This window comes from Triturus cristatus, chromosome 7, assembly GCF_964204655.1.
Source record: "Triturus cristatus chromosome 7, aTriCri1.1, whole genome shotgun sequence".
Lineage (NCBI taxonomy): Eukaryota > Metazoa > Chordata > Amphibia > Caudata > Salamandridae > Triturus > Triturus cristatus.
Genome location: NC_140590.1, coordinates 1,424,152,177 through 1,424,167,929, shown reverse-complemented (window position 1 = coordinate 1,424,167,929; position 15,753 = coordinate 1,424,152,177). Strand labels below are relative to the sequence as shown.

Genomic DNA, 15,753 nt, shown 5'->3' with positions numbered 1-15,753 from the left:
CCAATGTCTTCCTAAATTTTCTGTTGTTCAGCATCTGAAAAGTCTGATTTATGCATGTACTTTTTATTCTAGTTTGGAGCAGAATTTCGACGGTTTGCTCTGGAACGATCTAAACCAGGAAGGTTTGAGGAATTTTATGGATTACTGCAGCATATCCACAAGATACCGAACCTTGATGTAATAGTTGGGTACGCAGATATTCATGGAGACCTACTACCTATAAACAATGATGATAACTATCACCGAGCAGTTACCACAGCAAATCCATTGCTTCGGATCTTTCTCCAAAGAAAGGGTGAGCACTATAGAACATTTATGTAAATAATATTTAAAAAACATTTATTTGGGACTGTTTTGAAAAATCTTTTTGATTTAATTTTTATTTGCCGGCATAGATTAAGTATTTTTCTTATTTCTCCCGTCTAATGTGCCATAAATGCTTCTCTTAGCTTTGTTCATTCTGGTAAATTGTGTTCACTGTATTTCTGGTATATTAAGTTTGCCTAACTTTGTTGCTGTTACTTCAAAATATAAACTGTTCGCTTCTGCTTTTACATGCTACATAGTTTGATCATGTATGGAAATCCAATCGATGTTGGGTAGTTAAAGTTCATAGTGTAGCCATACTTTTACCTTCATTTTTGCATTGTATGTTGGTTTTCATTACAATAGGACAAAAAGTTTGCTGTCGTGCAAGTTTAGGCCAGAAACTTACTATAGAAAGTGTCCATGTTTTTTATCCTGACTTGTTAAATAACCCAGTTATGAGAATCATTTAAAACTTTATCTTGAAAAGTCACGCGCACAAAAGAGGATGAGAGGAATGCTTGCAAGAAGTCTAGCCACAAGCAATCGCTCAGTAGCGCTCCAGCTCATCGCATTCTGGTCTACCATGCCACATCGGCTTGGACCCCTCCACATGTATATCGTCCCGGCTCTGCCGTTTAGGAACAGTCCAGCATGAACAACTAGGTTAGGCCCTTTCGAACTGGAGCAAGAGTGGTTTTTCCCTGATTGGGGCTCTTCAGATGGTGTAGCTGGTTCCAGTGGCACAGTGAACAAGGGACCCACATCTAATTGTCAGTGAAATTGCCCTACTGAAGCAGCTGCTTACTTTTTTGTTTTTGTGATTGTTTGAACACTGTAACTGTCAGGATTAATGTCAATCCAGTAAGTGCCCAATCGGGTCCATTGTCATCTGACAGCTGAACTTTCACTTCCTTCAGAGGTCGGCTCCTTTTCTCAGAGAATGAGGTATCTGAAGACTAGCAGGAGGTTCTGCAACTTAAATAGCTGTATTTCTTCATGGTGACTAGGAAAGCGATGGCAATGGATTTGACACGATCAGGACAATTGCTTAATAAAGATGGAGGCTTCACTACTCTGTTAGCATAAAAAGCACTTGAGCAAATTTTCATGAATCGGGCAGGTTGTTACTGCACACATGGATGCAAATTTTCTGGAGATGCATCAGCAATATCACTCCACATTCTTGACCTCCTCAGATAGTGTACATTTCTACTTATTTCACAGCGTATTTTCATAGCCACTGAGGCAGCATATTTGTCTATAATTTGTCCAGACAAGGAACATAAAGCTATGTGCGTTTTAGAGAAGGCAGTATCAGAAAAGTGACATTTCATAATGCAAATTCTTTCCTGTTACTATCTAGAGGAGAAACCCCAGAATATCGAAATACTCTCACACATTCTTTTGTTGTAGCGCTTACTAACACTGCGTTGCTTTTTGTACACTGAAAATCAGATGGTTCTATAATCAAATGTAATGGTAGTCAAAGATCTTAATTTTGCTTGGTTTCTATAGCATGCAAAGTACATACATAGAAACAAACACAACTAAAATGTGAAAAGTTTATAAGCCATATTAAAACCAGTTCTAAAAACTCAAAACAGTATGTAAAAATATAATAAAACCGTGCTACCCTTCAACGTGCCTGAGCAAATATAAGGTCACGTCCATACTAATCTTAAACACCTGACCTAATGTTAATATATATTAGTACACTACTAACAAGGACAGTCCTAAATATACAGTTTATCATGAGGCGTGGTTATCACGGGCCGTCCTTTCAATTCAACTACTTGTATCAGAATCCTGATGGGATTGCCTAAGCTTCATACGGGCCCAGAGGAATGAGGCTACCTCATAACACCAAGAGGCCATCAAGCTGTTGGATGAAAAAATAATGCTGGGTGACACTAACTAAAATTGTATCTACACAAAAGCGTAATAATCTTTTCTCTTGTGCGGTGTAAAATGTGCATAATAAAATATCTAACTCAGAATGTTTTGATACACCATCACAGGGGCACAATTTAAGATCGCTTACAGAGTGAGGATTTATGGGGAAGCCAAGCATAAGTGGGGTATAGTTTAAGCAAAATCTAGTCGAGATGAACCAGTGCTCCAAATTCTGTGTAAAAACTAGGTAAGATTGAGCTTCTTGTTTGAGAGTGGGAACCGCTTGATATAAGCGAACGGTAAGTTTTTTATTTGTCTCCCAGCGGTCTGCTGCTGTCATTGCTAGAGAGATCTCCATAAGCCTTGTCTTTGTAATGTGCACGCATGTGGAGGGTGAGACAAATGGTTCTAGTAGACCTAAATCATTTAAGGAGCGCTTAACTTATTGCAAAAAGGGGATCTTTAATGCAAAGATAACATTTTAGACAGTCCCTCAGTGCGATTTGATTCAAAGTCCCCATATCTCTCCTTCAAATCGAGTGATAAAATTGGTTGGAGCCGGATAATATCTGATATATATATATATATATTAAACCCAGCTTCCTGTGACATATAAAGTTTGGGCAACTACGAGGAAAATCTAACAATCTTTTACCAAAGGCATCCTCGACTTGCTGAAGCAAATAAATGTCCACCAGTGATGGGTTCAGACCCCAGTTTCTTTGTAAAATTAAACATTGCCTCCATGCTTTTTTCTAATAAGAAGGCTCTACTTAAAAATATATATTTCCATGAAAACTTTATCAAAGAGTCTTCCCAGGTAAGAAAACGTTTCAGCCACCTCCATCCATCGTTCATTCTATATGAAAAGTTGGGAGTTTCTTTGGATGTGCACCATAGATGGGTTCATAAATCTGATTCATTCACAAGACGGTCCAGGCTTTCCATAGTAGTATAATCCTCTTGAGTCTCTGCAGTGCTCGACCTGGTCTGGCAAAAAGCACTGCATAATCTGCTCGACCTGTTCTGGCAATGAACACTGCATCTTCTGCATAGAGGGTTATAGGGAGAGGATCATAGTTGATATGTGGGAAATCTCTGGAGCTCCCCTCGAGGACTGCTTCCAGTGAGAGCAGGAATGGTGCAAGTATACAGCCTGCCTGAAGCCCTCTCGATATCCAAATATTTTTTGCACTCCCTGTCCTTACCATAACGGATGCACAAAGTTGCCCTGGAATAAATCTGTTTCATAAAATCGATAATGAGCACCTCAACCCCCATATTCTCCATAATAACCCATAATTTAGAATGGGGAAATGCAATCAAATGCAGCTGTTAAATCCATAAAGGCCATACAATTTTGGCCTTTCTTAGCCATCGTATATTTAGCTATCACCATGCTCAAATTAAGGTACTGGTCAAAAATGCCTTTACCCTATCTAAAACCATAATGTGTTTTCGCTAATATGTTCGCCAGGCGCCCCCACGGTGCTGCGCTGGGCCATTGCTTTCTTTACCTCTGCTACCTCAAACACTAGGTAGAAAGTTCCATTCACTGGGCGATGACTCTGTGTAAGATCAGTGGACCCAAGGGTAGTCTGGTATATTTTTCAAAATGAGCCACCCATCTAGCTTCATCAGTATGCAAATATAATGTTGGATCAATTGCTTCCTTAGGAATGGGGCATTCACCACCTTCCAAAACCCTTGGCTGTCCTAGTTCGTGGATGCTATACGCAACCTGACCCAGGTTTCGTCTTTTATCCTCTTTAGCCTAGAGGATCTTGCCTCCTTGTACTTGCCCCATAAAGTCTGAACCAGGAGGTTATCTCTCGGGACCATGCACACAGCTGTGTACAGTTTTGACAGTGCTTTAGTGCATGTGGAGTCAAACCATCAAACTGGTAAGCTCTTCTTAGGAGAGGGCCTGTGTCAGCTGGATTCTAATTTCAGCCAATACATCAGAAAATGCTATTGTCACTTGCTCTGGAGTAGAGTCTGCTTTTGAGCATGCCATCATATCGGGCTGCTTGCGATTTAAGACCACAGGTAGAAATCTTTGTCCACTTTAATCCACTTCAAAATTAAACTATTTTTCCTAGCTGAGGCTGGCTTTGGGATAGTGTCTACTTGTGCTGTAGGTATGCCCTCAAACTTCATTACACAAGAGAGAGGCATGATTACTAAAGTTTGAGAAGCTCACCTCTACCTTAGCTATCCAGGCACTGAGGGTTTCTGAGGCCATGATGTATAAGTCGTAGACCCCTTTTCTACATTTTCATTAGTCTTGGCCAGGTATCAAGTGTAGAGGTCGTTTTTATTATTACTTCTAAATTCATGCTAATCAATAACCTGTTTAGAGAGTCCCCATAAACAGTATTCAATGTGGGTGATAGTGTCACCCTCGTAGTCAACCCGCACACTGACTTTTGTAACTTTTGACAGTAAGTGGCATTAAAATCACCCATCCAAAGTAGATTTAATGGCTTAGGGTGATGAAAGCCAATGCCACTAATTGCCTTCTCCAGTGACCGATTCGACTGTGCCATACTGCCCTCAAAATGGTTATTGTAGTTAATAATGATTAAATCCCGTTCCCTGTGCTCCTCACAGATCAAGCAATGAAAAAAAGGTACTTTGTTGTAAAACTTAAGAACTTTAACCGTACACATTTGCTATCAAGTTAAGGATGCCTCCTTTTGGCTCTACCGGCCCTGGATGGAACAGCGGGGGAATGAAAAGAGCGAAAGCCATCCAAGGAAATGAAATCCTCTTCCCAGGTCCCATGCTGCAGGAGGGAGATCTAGAACATGAGCCCTCTTTGCTTCATGAACCGTATATTGGCCCCTTACTTTAACACCATGGCTGTACAACCTGCTCTCCTTTAAGTGCCAACATTTATGTGGGGCTTATCACTTGGAGTGCCTGCCAAAGGCATAGATTGTCCAAACTTGTGGTAGCTGAAACAAGTGTTTGGGCTGTCCCAATCTTCTATCTTCTTAGATTCTTTGGGTCACTTTGTATTGCCTTGCCAACGCCACCCCCCGCCGCCTCCTTTTTTTACCAGGGATTTTAGACGGTGGCAAAGTAGTCATACCCATGGGATTTGACGGTACCACCCTTAACACTCAGTCATTTTGGGGAAACAGCTGCCCCCCTGAAGATCCTTCGGTTCAGTATCAATCGTTATTTGGGGGCTTTGATTAATGGGCAGTCCACTCCTTGCCTCTTCCAAAGAGACGTCTTTCGTGAGTTCAATTTCCTTCGCGAGGACGTTCGCTTCCCGCTCAAGGAAAGAGTCTAGCAGGGTTATTACTTTGCCTCCTGGCTCAGTCTGCTTGGCCTTCCTCTTCCCCATGACCCCAGTACAGCTGGACAGAAAACCTGTAGCTTAAAGGGGAAGTCACCCTATTATGTGTCCAGCGCTGCGCTTATGGGGCTGATGACGGTGCAGGGGAAGATGGAGCTTGCAGGCCCCAAGCAATGCTCCAGAGTTGCTGCTTTTCTCCAGCCCAGCAGGAACAGGCAGCAGGCACACATGTAACTCATTTGTTCTTGTAAAGATGAAAGGGTTCGTTAGTCATACTGAACATTTGGTAAGTTATTTGCAGATAACACAATCTTTTTACTGAAGGACTTCTGTTTTGAAATGTGGCTGAACTGCTTCCACAAAATGATGCTCTTCTGACATGATTTTTTATTTTTTGTATTTGAGTCCATGAGACTTAAAAAGAAAAAAAAGGGTATGTACTAGGTCTGCACTAACTGAATATGAATGTCAGGGATATTACATCTCGGGCAGTGGCAGGATTTGTCTCAAATTGCTCTATAACCGCTTCTTCAGATGCATTACCTTTTTTGATTATAAATAAATTGTCCCGATTTCCATTCAGAAAGATGGTATGGTACTTGTTTATACTATATTTATATAAGCTGCGATTTTAACCGTAGAATTTTAGGTCTGTGAAGTGTCTCGTGAAACGTGTGATGCTACCTACACTAAAACGGGATGGTCCGAGCACTCCCGGAAACCGAGACAATGCTTTTAAGTTCGCACGCTTCAAGAAACGGCTATTCACTAATGCAACAATATTTACAAATGGTAGTGGTGGTATCATTGGTAGCACATCACTCGCCGTGTGCATTATGTAGTGACCTCATAGTATTGGTGCCCCTCAAGGTTAAAAAACATACACCCCACTACCTAAGGTGTTCGTCCACTGAGCCCCAAAGGACCCAGTAATAGTGTCAAAATAATTGGATAAACCTCGGCAAGCAATTCAATATTGTTTGATAACTTTTTCCCCCTATGCATGTGACTTAGAACACAGCTGCAAACAAAGATTTTTTTTTTTTACTGGATAGAATAATCTTCTCATCAGATGTCAAACCAGGCTGCTGGGAAGATGATTCTGTCAAGTCTCACAATTTTGGAATATAGTGCCATTAATTCTAAATATATGGTCTAAGTTGTATATTCCATATGTGTATTAAACTGTACAGCAAGTAAAAAAAACATTATTTGTTTGCTGCTATGTTCTAAGTCACATGCATAGGGGAAAAAAAGTTATCAAACAATAGTGAATTGATTTGAGTGCCGAGGTTTATCCAATTATTTTGATACTATTCACTAATGCAACTTATTCCCTTTGGTGCGGTGAAGTAACTGGCTATTACACAGCGTAACTAGGCATTTCAAAGTTAAAAAAAAATAAAGGCATGGGAAAAATTTCTTATTTTCCTCAGCCAACGCTTAGCAGAATTAGTATTGGAACACGGTTAACAAGACCTTCTGGCTGATTGGTTTTATGCCCATCAGCGAGTCATTTTTAGTGCATTTCGACAACCGATGTACCCCGCACTGATTAATCTTTGCGAAAAGTAAGTCCAGGTGCTCTCTTCACCGCCTGAATTCCTGTCTGAATGGGCGAAAGAAAATTTATGAAGAACCTCGTGGCATTACAAGATATTCATGCGTCCAAGATATGATGTCTAAAAAGGCCCAGCCTACTGTACTGCAGCTGTATCCTCCCCAGGGTTCCGATGCTGACTGAGACTGGCAAAGCCTGCTACTCAGGTGAACACCTAATACAACCGCTCCGATGGAAGACATATTTATGTGGGGAAAAACTACCACTAAGATTGGTGAGATTCAAAAATAAAATCCGGAGTTTACAACCTCTTGCTGATCTGCAATGATTAAAGAAGCTGCCAGATACAAGACGTCTTTACAGTATTCCCACTATATACATACTGTGTAAGCTTGAAGGGCCAGATGTATCAAAGGGGTTTATCCATTCTGTGGCTATGGGAAAATGTGTTCATACATATGCCCCGAAGTGCTTAATCCTGTTCTATTGAAAGTTTCTTCTAGCGCCGACAAAAAAAGTGAAAAGCTAAATAATGGAATATAGAAAGTGAACAAGCCACATAACCCATAAAGAGCATGATTTGAGAATGTTGGTCACTTGAATGAATCTCATTGTTAATCTTTTAAGTGGATCCAGCAGGACATATGCGGAGCTGCTCTCCATATTACAAATAGAACTACCTTGCCCTTGTTGTGTTTGTCATCCGATTGCACAGGTGTTAAAATGGTGCCCTTTCTTTTACTCCTGTATCAGTTTCTACGAAATCTCATTAGGTCGATGCCTACCGGCCAGCTCAGCTGTCTTGTTACGAAAATACTTCTTGCGGGCATTCTGACCCATAGGAGTGCATTCCTCCCATTGCTTACTGTTGGCTTTGTTGCTTGTAACTCAGTTTCTGGCTTTCTTTTTGGTGGCTTTATTTGTTTTAGGCTGTCCAGCATGTATTCATCCCTCCCGTGGGGCAAAGCTTTTACAGCATCGCCCCATGTATTCTTCCACGAGTCCTCCTGTCTGTAAACAGGTCTTTACATTTTTTGTATCTTGTTGCATTTGCTGTACGTTCAAAGACATAGGTCGAATGTCAGTCTCAGTCTTCCAAGGGAACTTGGTGTTTACTATTCTTTCTCTGACTTCAAAGTGAAATAATTTGACAATCTTGCCGGGAACTGGGAAAGAAAAGGTTTTGTCCTAGCACACAATAGTGTTTAAATGTCTAAATGAACTGCAAATATTTCGGAATATGTAAAAATTAGGAAAGCACAAATAAAGCGCTTTTTTTGTAATTTGGAAGTGTGGAGGATATTTTTTTCAACCGATAAACATATCTAAACACTAGGTGATGCCAATATCGACACACATAGTGTATAATGTTTATCAATCAATCAACAAAGCTTTATTTCGATATTTGATATCATAAAAGCACATTTATACATTAAAACACGATTCATAAAAATACATTAAGAGAAAAGTCATATAAAGACTTTTTGTTACAATAAATACTTTAAAACAGTGTATTAAACTTTGGCAGCTTTGTGAATAATAAAAAACATTTGATACAAATACATCATATGGCCTTCCGCCTAATCAACCATGCCCAACTTAGAAATATAGCCACCCCGCACACTAAGGTTGTACTAACGTCAGCCTTTAGTATTCTAAGTGCAACAGAGTGGTCCCTAGTTCCAAGCTGCAGGCACACAGGTTTTAACCATTTCAGTCTAGGTTTCGAATGGGCTGGGCATACAAAAAGAAGGTGGAGAATGTTTTCAGTAACACCTAAGCAGTTTGGGCAATCCACGGGGGTTTGATGCGGGGGCTTCCACTTGCTAGTACGATCACGAAGAGGAAGAGTGCCCATCCTAAACTGAATGAAGAGGGATCTATCCCTAGGTTTCATGATAAAGGCTAGATAGGGCTCCAGGCGGGGCATAGACTTATGCTGCCGAAATGCCTCAGTCAACCTGCCTTGGTTAGGGTCCCTCTGCTCTTGGTTGTCAACCCATGCCCAAAAGGCTCTCTTAATTTCTGCCTTAGATAACAGTGCCCCAGACTCCCAAGCAGTTACAAAGCCTATTGCCAAAAGAAGCTTCTTTATATTAGCTAGCCATCCAATTTTATAAGCTCCTTGGAGATTCATAACTCTCTTAAGCCATCAGCATACCTAGAAAGCTCTGGAGTGCGCCATAACCGTGCCCAATATAAGAGAGGACGCAGAGTGACTAAATCTTTAATAGAGCGCCGACCCAAATCGCTCAAGAGTGGCTTGGTTGGGGTGCCCCTCGGGAGGGATTCAAGCTCCCTAAAGAACTTATTTTCTGAGGAGACTAACACGTCTACACAGCCAAAGCCCAAGAGTTCTGCACCGTAAAGGGCACAGCCAACAGCTTTTGCAGCGTAGATTTCCAAAGCAGGAGCAATGGGCTTAGTAGTAGAGGCACGATGTTCCCTCCCTAGTACTCCTACTACCCGCTTGTAATTTAACGCCATTTTATCAATGTGAGGCTGCCATTTAAACGTGTCAGAAATTCTGATCCCCCAAATAGTCAAACTCTTTGACGCGTTCTAATGGCATCCCGTCAAGAAACCGGGTAGATCTGGACGCTCTACTCGGGTTAAAGTAAAGAAGCTTAGTTTTGGAAGTATTAATGACTAGGCCACGCAGCTTACAAAACAAACAGAAGCGATCCAACAGCTTCTGTAGTCCTGCCGGAGATTTCGATACTAACAACGTATCGTCCACAAAAAGTAATACGGGGACTTTATCACCCGCCAGGACCGGGGCGTCGGCATTGACTTCAAGCAAAAAAGAAACTACACCGTTCACAAAAAGCGTGAAGAGTGTGGGAGCCAATACACATCCTTGGCGGACCCCTCTGTTCACAGGGATTTGATCCGGTTTTTGCTCCTGCGACCCCCATCTGATGCAGGCATAATTGCCATCATGCATACGGACCAAGAGATTCAAAATGGGCGGAGGAATCCCCATCTCCTGCAAGACCAGCCAAAGGCGGTCACGGGGGACCAAGTCAAAGGCGGTCTTCAGGTCAATGAATGCCAAATAAAGACCGCCCCTGACAATGGTAACCACCTTCCAATGTAAAAACACCAACTTAAATGCCTGATCGATCGTGCTTGTACAGGCCCTAAAGCCCGCCTGGAACTGTGAGATAATATTATCATCCGCCCATGAGAGGACCCTCTCCAGGAGAACCCTAATGTTAATCAGTAAAACTTAATGTGCAGATGTAATGGTCATTTCAATTGAAAATGTGCTGCTTGTGCACTACAGCACATCCTTCATATTAAGCCACTCTATTCTACACCAGTCCATTCTACAACACTCTGCAACATTACACTTCACACCACTCTATGCCACGAGACTCTACAGCACGAGAAGCTCCGGCATGCAATACACTCCACCCTACCCCTTTTCACTCCTCTCCACACTGCTACACTCAACCCCCGTGCCACTTCACCCCACCCCACCATGACACTCCAGGTCACTCTACACCACTAACTTTTAACCATGCTGAACTGCATCCATGCTGGGGTACAACATAGCTAAAACACATTGGCAAAGCCAGTACTCTTGCATAGGCGAAACCTATTGACTTTGCAATGCTTGTTTTGTACCTCTAAACGTGCTGATGCCTAAAGAGATCCTGTTTTCTGACATTCTCTATTATACACCATGTGTCCACACGCGACTATAATTTTGTCAGTTGGCCCACATTTGAAGAAATTAGGCAGTCAAAATGGTCTATCTGACAAGGACCCAACTCCAAATCTGTCTTCGTAGAGACCACTGGCACAACTTTCAATTTCTTTAACCCATAAGGTATAGGCTATCGCCGCCTTACAGGAAATCTATTTTGATCTTGTCAAAAGCTTTCCAATCAGAGCAGTCATTGTGCTGGATTCCACTGAGAGTCCTTTGGGTTATATGGCATTTCTTCTAATCTGAATTGTTGCCCATCGTATGTCACTTTTATTGCCATTTATTTTATTCGGGATCCAGAACATTCTGTAGCTCCATGTGGGGGAGCTGCTGTGAGCCCTTCCATATGGCTTGCTTAGAGGCAATGATACAGGGGCACTCATAAGGACCCTTTTCTAATGAATATAGAAGTATTACCTATTTGTGTTTTTTTTTTTTATTGCTAGAGGAGGTGGTAGGTTGACGCAGGGGGTAAAACGTCAAAGGGCATATTGAGAAAAGGGCTGCTTATATATATTAACACCTATGCCTTGTATGCATTTTTAAAAACCTTCTCATGAAAAACTACAGTTTTACAAACAAATCGACACTGAATGATTTAGCATTTCCTTTTTGACGCACAGGGTTCATGGCTCGTTGGTCGAGCTGGTGAATTATTTACAGAGATTGAGCGAGTCTAAGGTCAGAATGTATCACTGTCCTGTCCAGTGTGAAAGTCCTGTAATTTTATGCATCTCATTTTGAACTCTTGCCAATGTACACCCGTTCATCTTAGTCTACAGTTTGTAGCAACTTACATTTTCCAACATAAATTTAAGAAGAGAAATTATTGCAGTTGTTGTATAGCAGGTAGGAATATACAAAAGAGAGGGTCAATTTATTCACGCTATTAAGTGTACTGTGGTGGTATGACGTCAGACTTTTTTGACCTAAGGGCTAAGATATTTGACCTAAGGGCTAAGATATTGTAGTTTATCGAACAGGGAGTAGTGCTTGTGTGAATTATCGGATTGCTAACCTGAGAAGTTTATATGCTTGTTTTAGTGGCTAGTTTTTGGTGGTACTATCTTTTTTCCTGTAATGTTTTGTCTATTTGAGGTCGTTTCTTTTTTTTCTTCAAACTTTAAATTGATGACATTCTGTTTTTTCTTAAGTAAAATAACAAAACAAACCATTATTTTGAGATATTTAGATGTGCTTTTTAGCTGACAGCAAATTGGTACCTTGCAAGTCTTCTTGTTTCTGTTTACCAGCAACTAAATTGTGGAAGAGCCTGCTCCCCTCTAATGTAATATTTGAGTGTAATGTGAAGTTCTGGTTCTAAAAGTGCAGCCTACCTTTATCCTCAACACTAGCTTTGGTAACTTCTCTGTTTTTTCAGACACTTTCATCACGGTAGGCACTGTGTCCATTGATTCAGACCACCCTTTTGACCAATTCCAAATAGACTCATTTTATTTCCTTCTGTCACTGCCCTTTTCAAAGCTAATGGGTTACTGTTTGTCAAATCGGTTTTCGTTGCAAGGCCATTTAAAACCATTCCAAGCAGTAGGTAAGTAGACTATCACATAAACAGGCAATTGCAAAAACAATTTTTGTACACCCTGTTTACAAGACACTCTGAAGAGCATTAATCACAGTATTTATATTTAAAATATATTAAGCAGAAGAATTTTCCACTTGGGAATCTTAACACTAAAGGTAACGAGCGCTAACCAAAAATAAGGAGCCAACATCCCTTATCTAAGGGAAAAGCCAGGTCTTCAGAGCGTTCCTGAATTGCAGAAGTGATTGTGACCCTGAGGATTGGGGAAACAAGTTTTGTGTAGTCAGTCATCATAGAAAGCTCTCATGTTCGTGGAGCAGAAGAACTTGGAGACTTGTAGTAGGAATGCATCTTTCAGTACCCTTCTGGGTGAACGTGCGCTTTACAAATGCACATGTTATGTTCATGCAGTGACTAGATTTATTATACCCACCAGAGTGTTTTGGTTGCAGGTCATCTGGAGCATTATGCACTAAGCAGAGCTATTTAATCAGAACTTTCTTTTGCAGGTGACCAGTGTAATGAGGACCAGGCCATGTAGACCTGATCAGGTCTTCCGAAGTCTGGTACTTGTCTGATAGCTGCATATTGCAATAATAGCAACTTATATAGAGAATAGATAGGCACATCTAAATTCCATTGCATTACAAAAATCTGTGTGCTAAAAGTACTGCATTCACAATTTGAACTTTATGGTGTCAAGAAAATATAAAATTATTCAACTTTCCATAGTCCAAAGTTGAACCATGCAAGAACTGGCCAAAGAATGTATCTGATCCATTAAAGTTGAGTCAGTTATGATGTGTTGAATTTTAAATACCATATTTTAAACGCATGCCACAGGTGATGGTTTGTCTGCACACCAAGGCAGCCAGGAAGGGAGATCCCCAAAAAGTAGACGGGTCTGTATGATAAGTTTCTATCCAAATTTAATTTGAGCGGATTGGACACATCCGAGTTTCTGCCTTATCAAGGTAGTCATGCAAGTTAGCAGCATACGGCATCATGTCAGCAAAGATCTTAAGTTCTTTGTGTCTCATCTGCGTACATGAACAGAGTGAATCCGAAGAATTGAATAATGTGCACCTAAGAAATTATATAAAGATTGAGAATTAGCTGAGACAAAAATTAACCCTGTGAGATTACACGGGTCAATAATCTGGCTTCTGAGGAAAAAAAGTGGAGAGAAACACTTGCTGAGTTTTACTTGTTAGAAAATCATAACGCTTTGGAAAGGCAAACTCTAACATCAGTGATCTTTGGCCAAAACTCTAGGCGATGTACCAGTTACTTGGTGGTCCACAGTGGCTCCAGATATGTCTCATAATCAAAGCGCCTAGGACATAATGTGTCAATGTAATCCTACAATAATTTGTAAATGCTTTATACAAATAATCATGGGTACCAGACCTTAAGCTTCCTTAAGTGATCTTCTGGCTAATGTTTTAAAAACGATATTCATCACATTTACAAATTACCCCGGCATGTGGCAGTTTTAACCACTTAAACACAATTCAGGTTTGTGATTTGTCTAAAATTCTACTTTTTTTAAAATTCCAATTTTAAAAAGTGGGTGTACTCTAAAATAAATCGGGAACAAAAAGGTAAAATGTGTAGCAGTCTCTCAAACTTCTAATCCCACAACATTTCATATGTGGATTTCCAAAACCGATTAGAGCAATGGGAAGAAATGTCAAATGCGTTAAAGTACTGCAGATTATCGATGACATGGACAGCACAAGCAGGATTAATACTTTTCTGGCGAATACTGTAGATCTTGATATCCAATGAAGTGTGATTTTTCTTCTTGAAATGAAGGAATTGTCCTCCAAGAATTTAAGCCTAGGAGTCTGATTCAAAATATTGGTATATTGGTAAGCGCCATAGATGAAGGAACGAATTCCCAGCACAGTTCAACCAATATTTTGTTTAAGAAGGATGCCCACGAGTTTGATAACCTCTGTTAAAAATGTCACCAAGCCTGCTTCTGCATTCCTAAATCAAAGCACACCTTGACGGGGCAAGCTGTGAGTGACTCGGGGCTCTATCACCATGAAGTCAAGTGATCACCTTCCTGCGGCTGAATACCTGGATTTTAATTTTATTAACGTTCACCGGTCTGTTATTTTCCTTGGTAAAGTTGTCTAGCATAATTAATAACACTGCATGATCTAGGAAGACTCCTGTTACTGCATACTACACGCACTAAAGATGACATGATCTCTGCTGTGGAAAATAATAAGCCTTGTGTACTGCTGTCCCTGATAGGAGTTGTGAAGACTGAAAAGCAGTAGTGTTATAGTGAACTCCTGATTCAGTCCCTGTTATGTTTTTTGAGATGGCAGATTTTGTTCCCAACTTCACTATACCCACACATTGATAAACAAAGACTGAATAGTTTGGAGAGTCTCAAAAATTCCTAATGCTTTGATTTACACTATGGTAGCTCCAAGCCCACAGTGACAAAGGCAGCCTTGTAATCCACAAGACATGTGAAAACCAGTACTTTTGTAGTGCGAAAGGCCTGATAAACTAAAAATAATGAAGCAAATATTTCAGTTGAGCCACAAGTGGGTCCAAGTCCCTTTTTGCCACGCTGACCACTCTTGTACCACCTCTTTAGGTCTTGCTTCATAGTGCTGCTGTCTGCTAGGCATATTGTTACCAGATTTTTTAAAATATACAGCGCGGTCTGTGTCAGAGTAGTACTTACATTTCACCTCGTCTTATTCGCTGTTTGGTGTAAACATTCTGTTATACCTGTTGCTCAACCAGTGTGACTGTGGTGGTGAAATGTTGGTGTGTGAGGATGCTGTGGAATGTTGGTGAGTAAGAAGTTGTTGGAGGATGGGCTGAGCAGTCAACGACTTAATCTACCTTTGAACCGGATGTCTTCTACAGCACATTCCACTGCCTATGAAGTGATGCATTGCTACACAAAAACGAGTATTTTGCATCTCAAAGGTACAATGAATCATCATGCATTGGATTATTTCTTATACAGCCATTATAGCCGCTTGCTTTTCATGAAAGCAACATGGCAAAGCCTGAATTCCATAATCCAAATGCAAGCAAGATTAATGGTCACCCCCTCGCTCCTGGTTGGGTATGAAGTAGCTGTTATAATTGGGGCACAATGACCCCTCCCCGCCCCCCCACACTCACACCTGGCCTATGGTGCCAGTGCACCTGCTAAACCATTAGTAGCTACAAACTTGAGCAACAGGCTTTTTAATGCCTGTTTAGGACTCCTGTTTGTTTTTTCGTGTTTATCTTCCAAAGTGTCCTTTCTCCTTCTTCTGTTGTTTTTTGTCCTTTCATATTTCCTGTGTTTACACATATACTAATTTTCCCGTTATCTCCAACTGACTTTTATCCATTGTTTCTCCTCCTGTTTTCAAGTGCAATAAGCTTTG

At 40.8% G+C, this 15,753-nt stretch overlaps 1 protein-coding gene across 1 annotated transcript in view; it reads left to right on the top strand.

The window, feature by feature from the left end:
• The window catches only part of PARD6B (par-6 family cell polarity regulator beta), a 58,132-nt gene that overhangs the window by 22,515 nt on the left and 19,864 nt on the right, over positions 1-15,753 (top strand). The window contains exon 2 of the mRNA XM_085619146.1: positions 73-295. Coding sequence (XP_085475272.1) covers positions 73-295 — 223 coding nt within the window. The remainder of the gene's footprint in view (positions 1-72; positions 296-15,753) is intronic.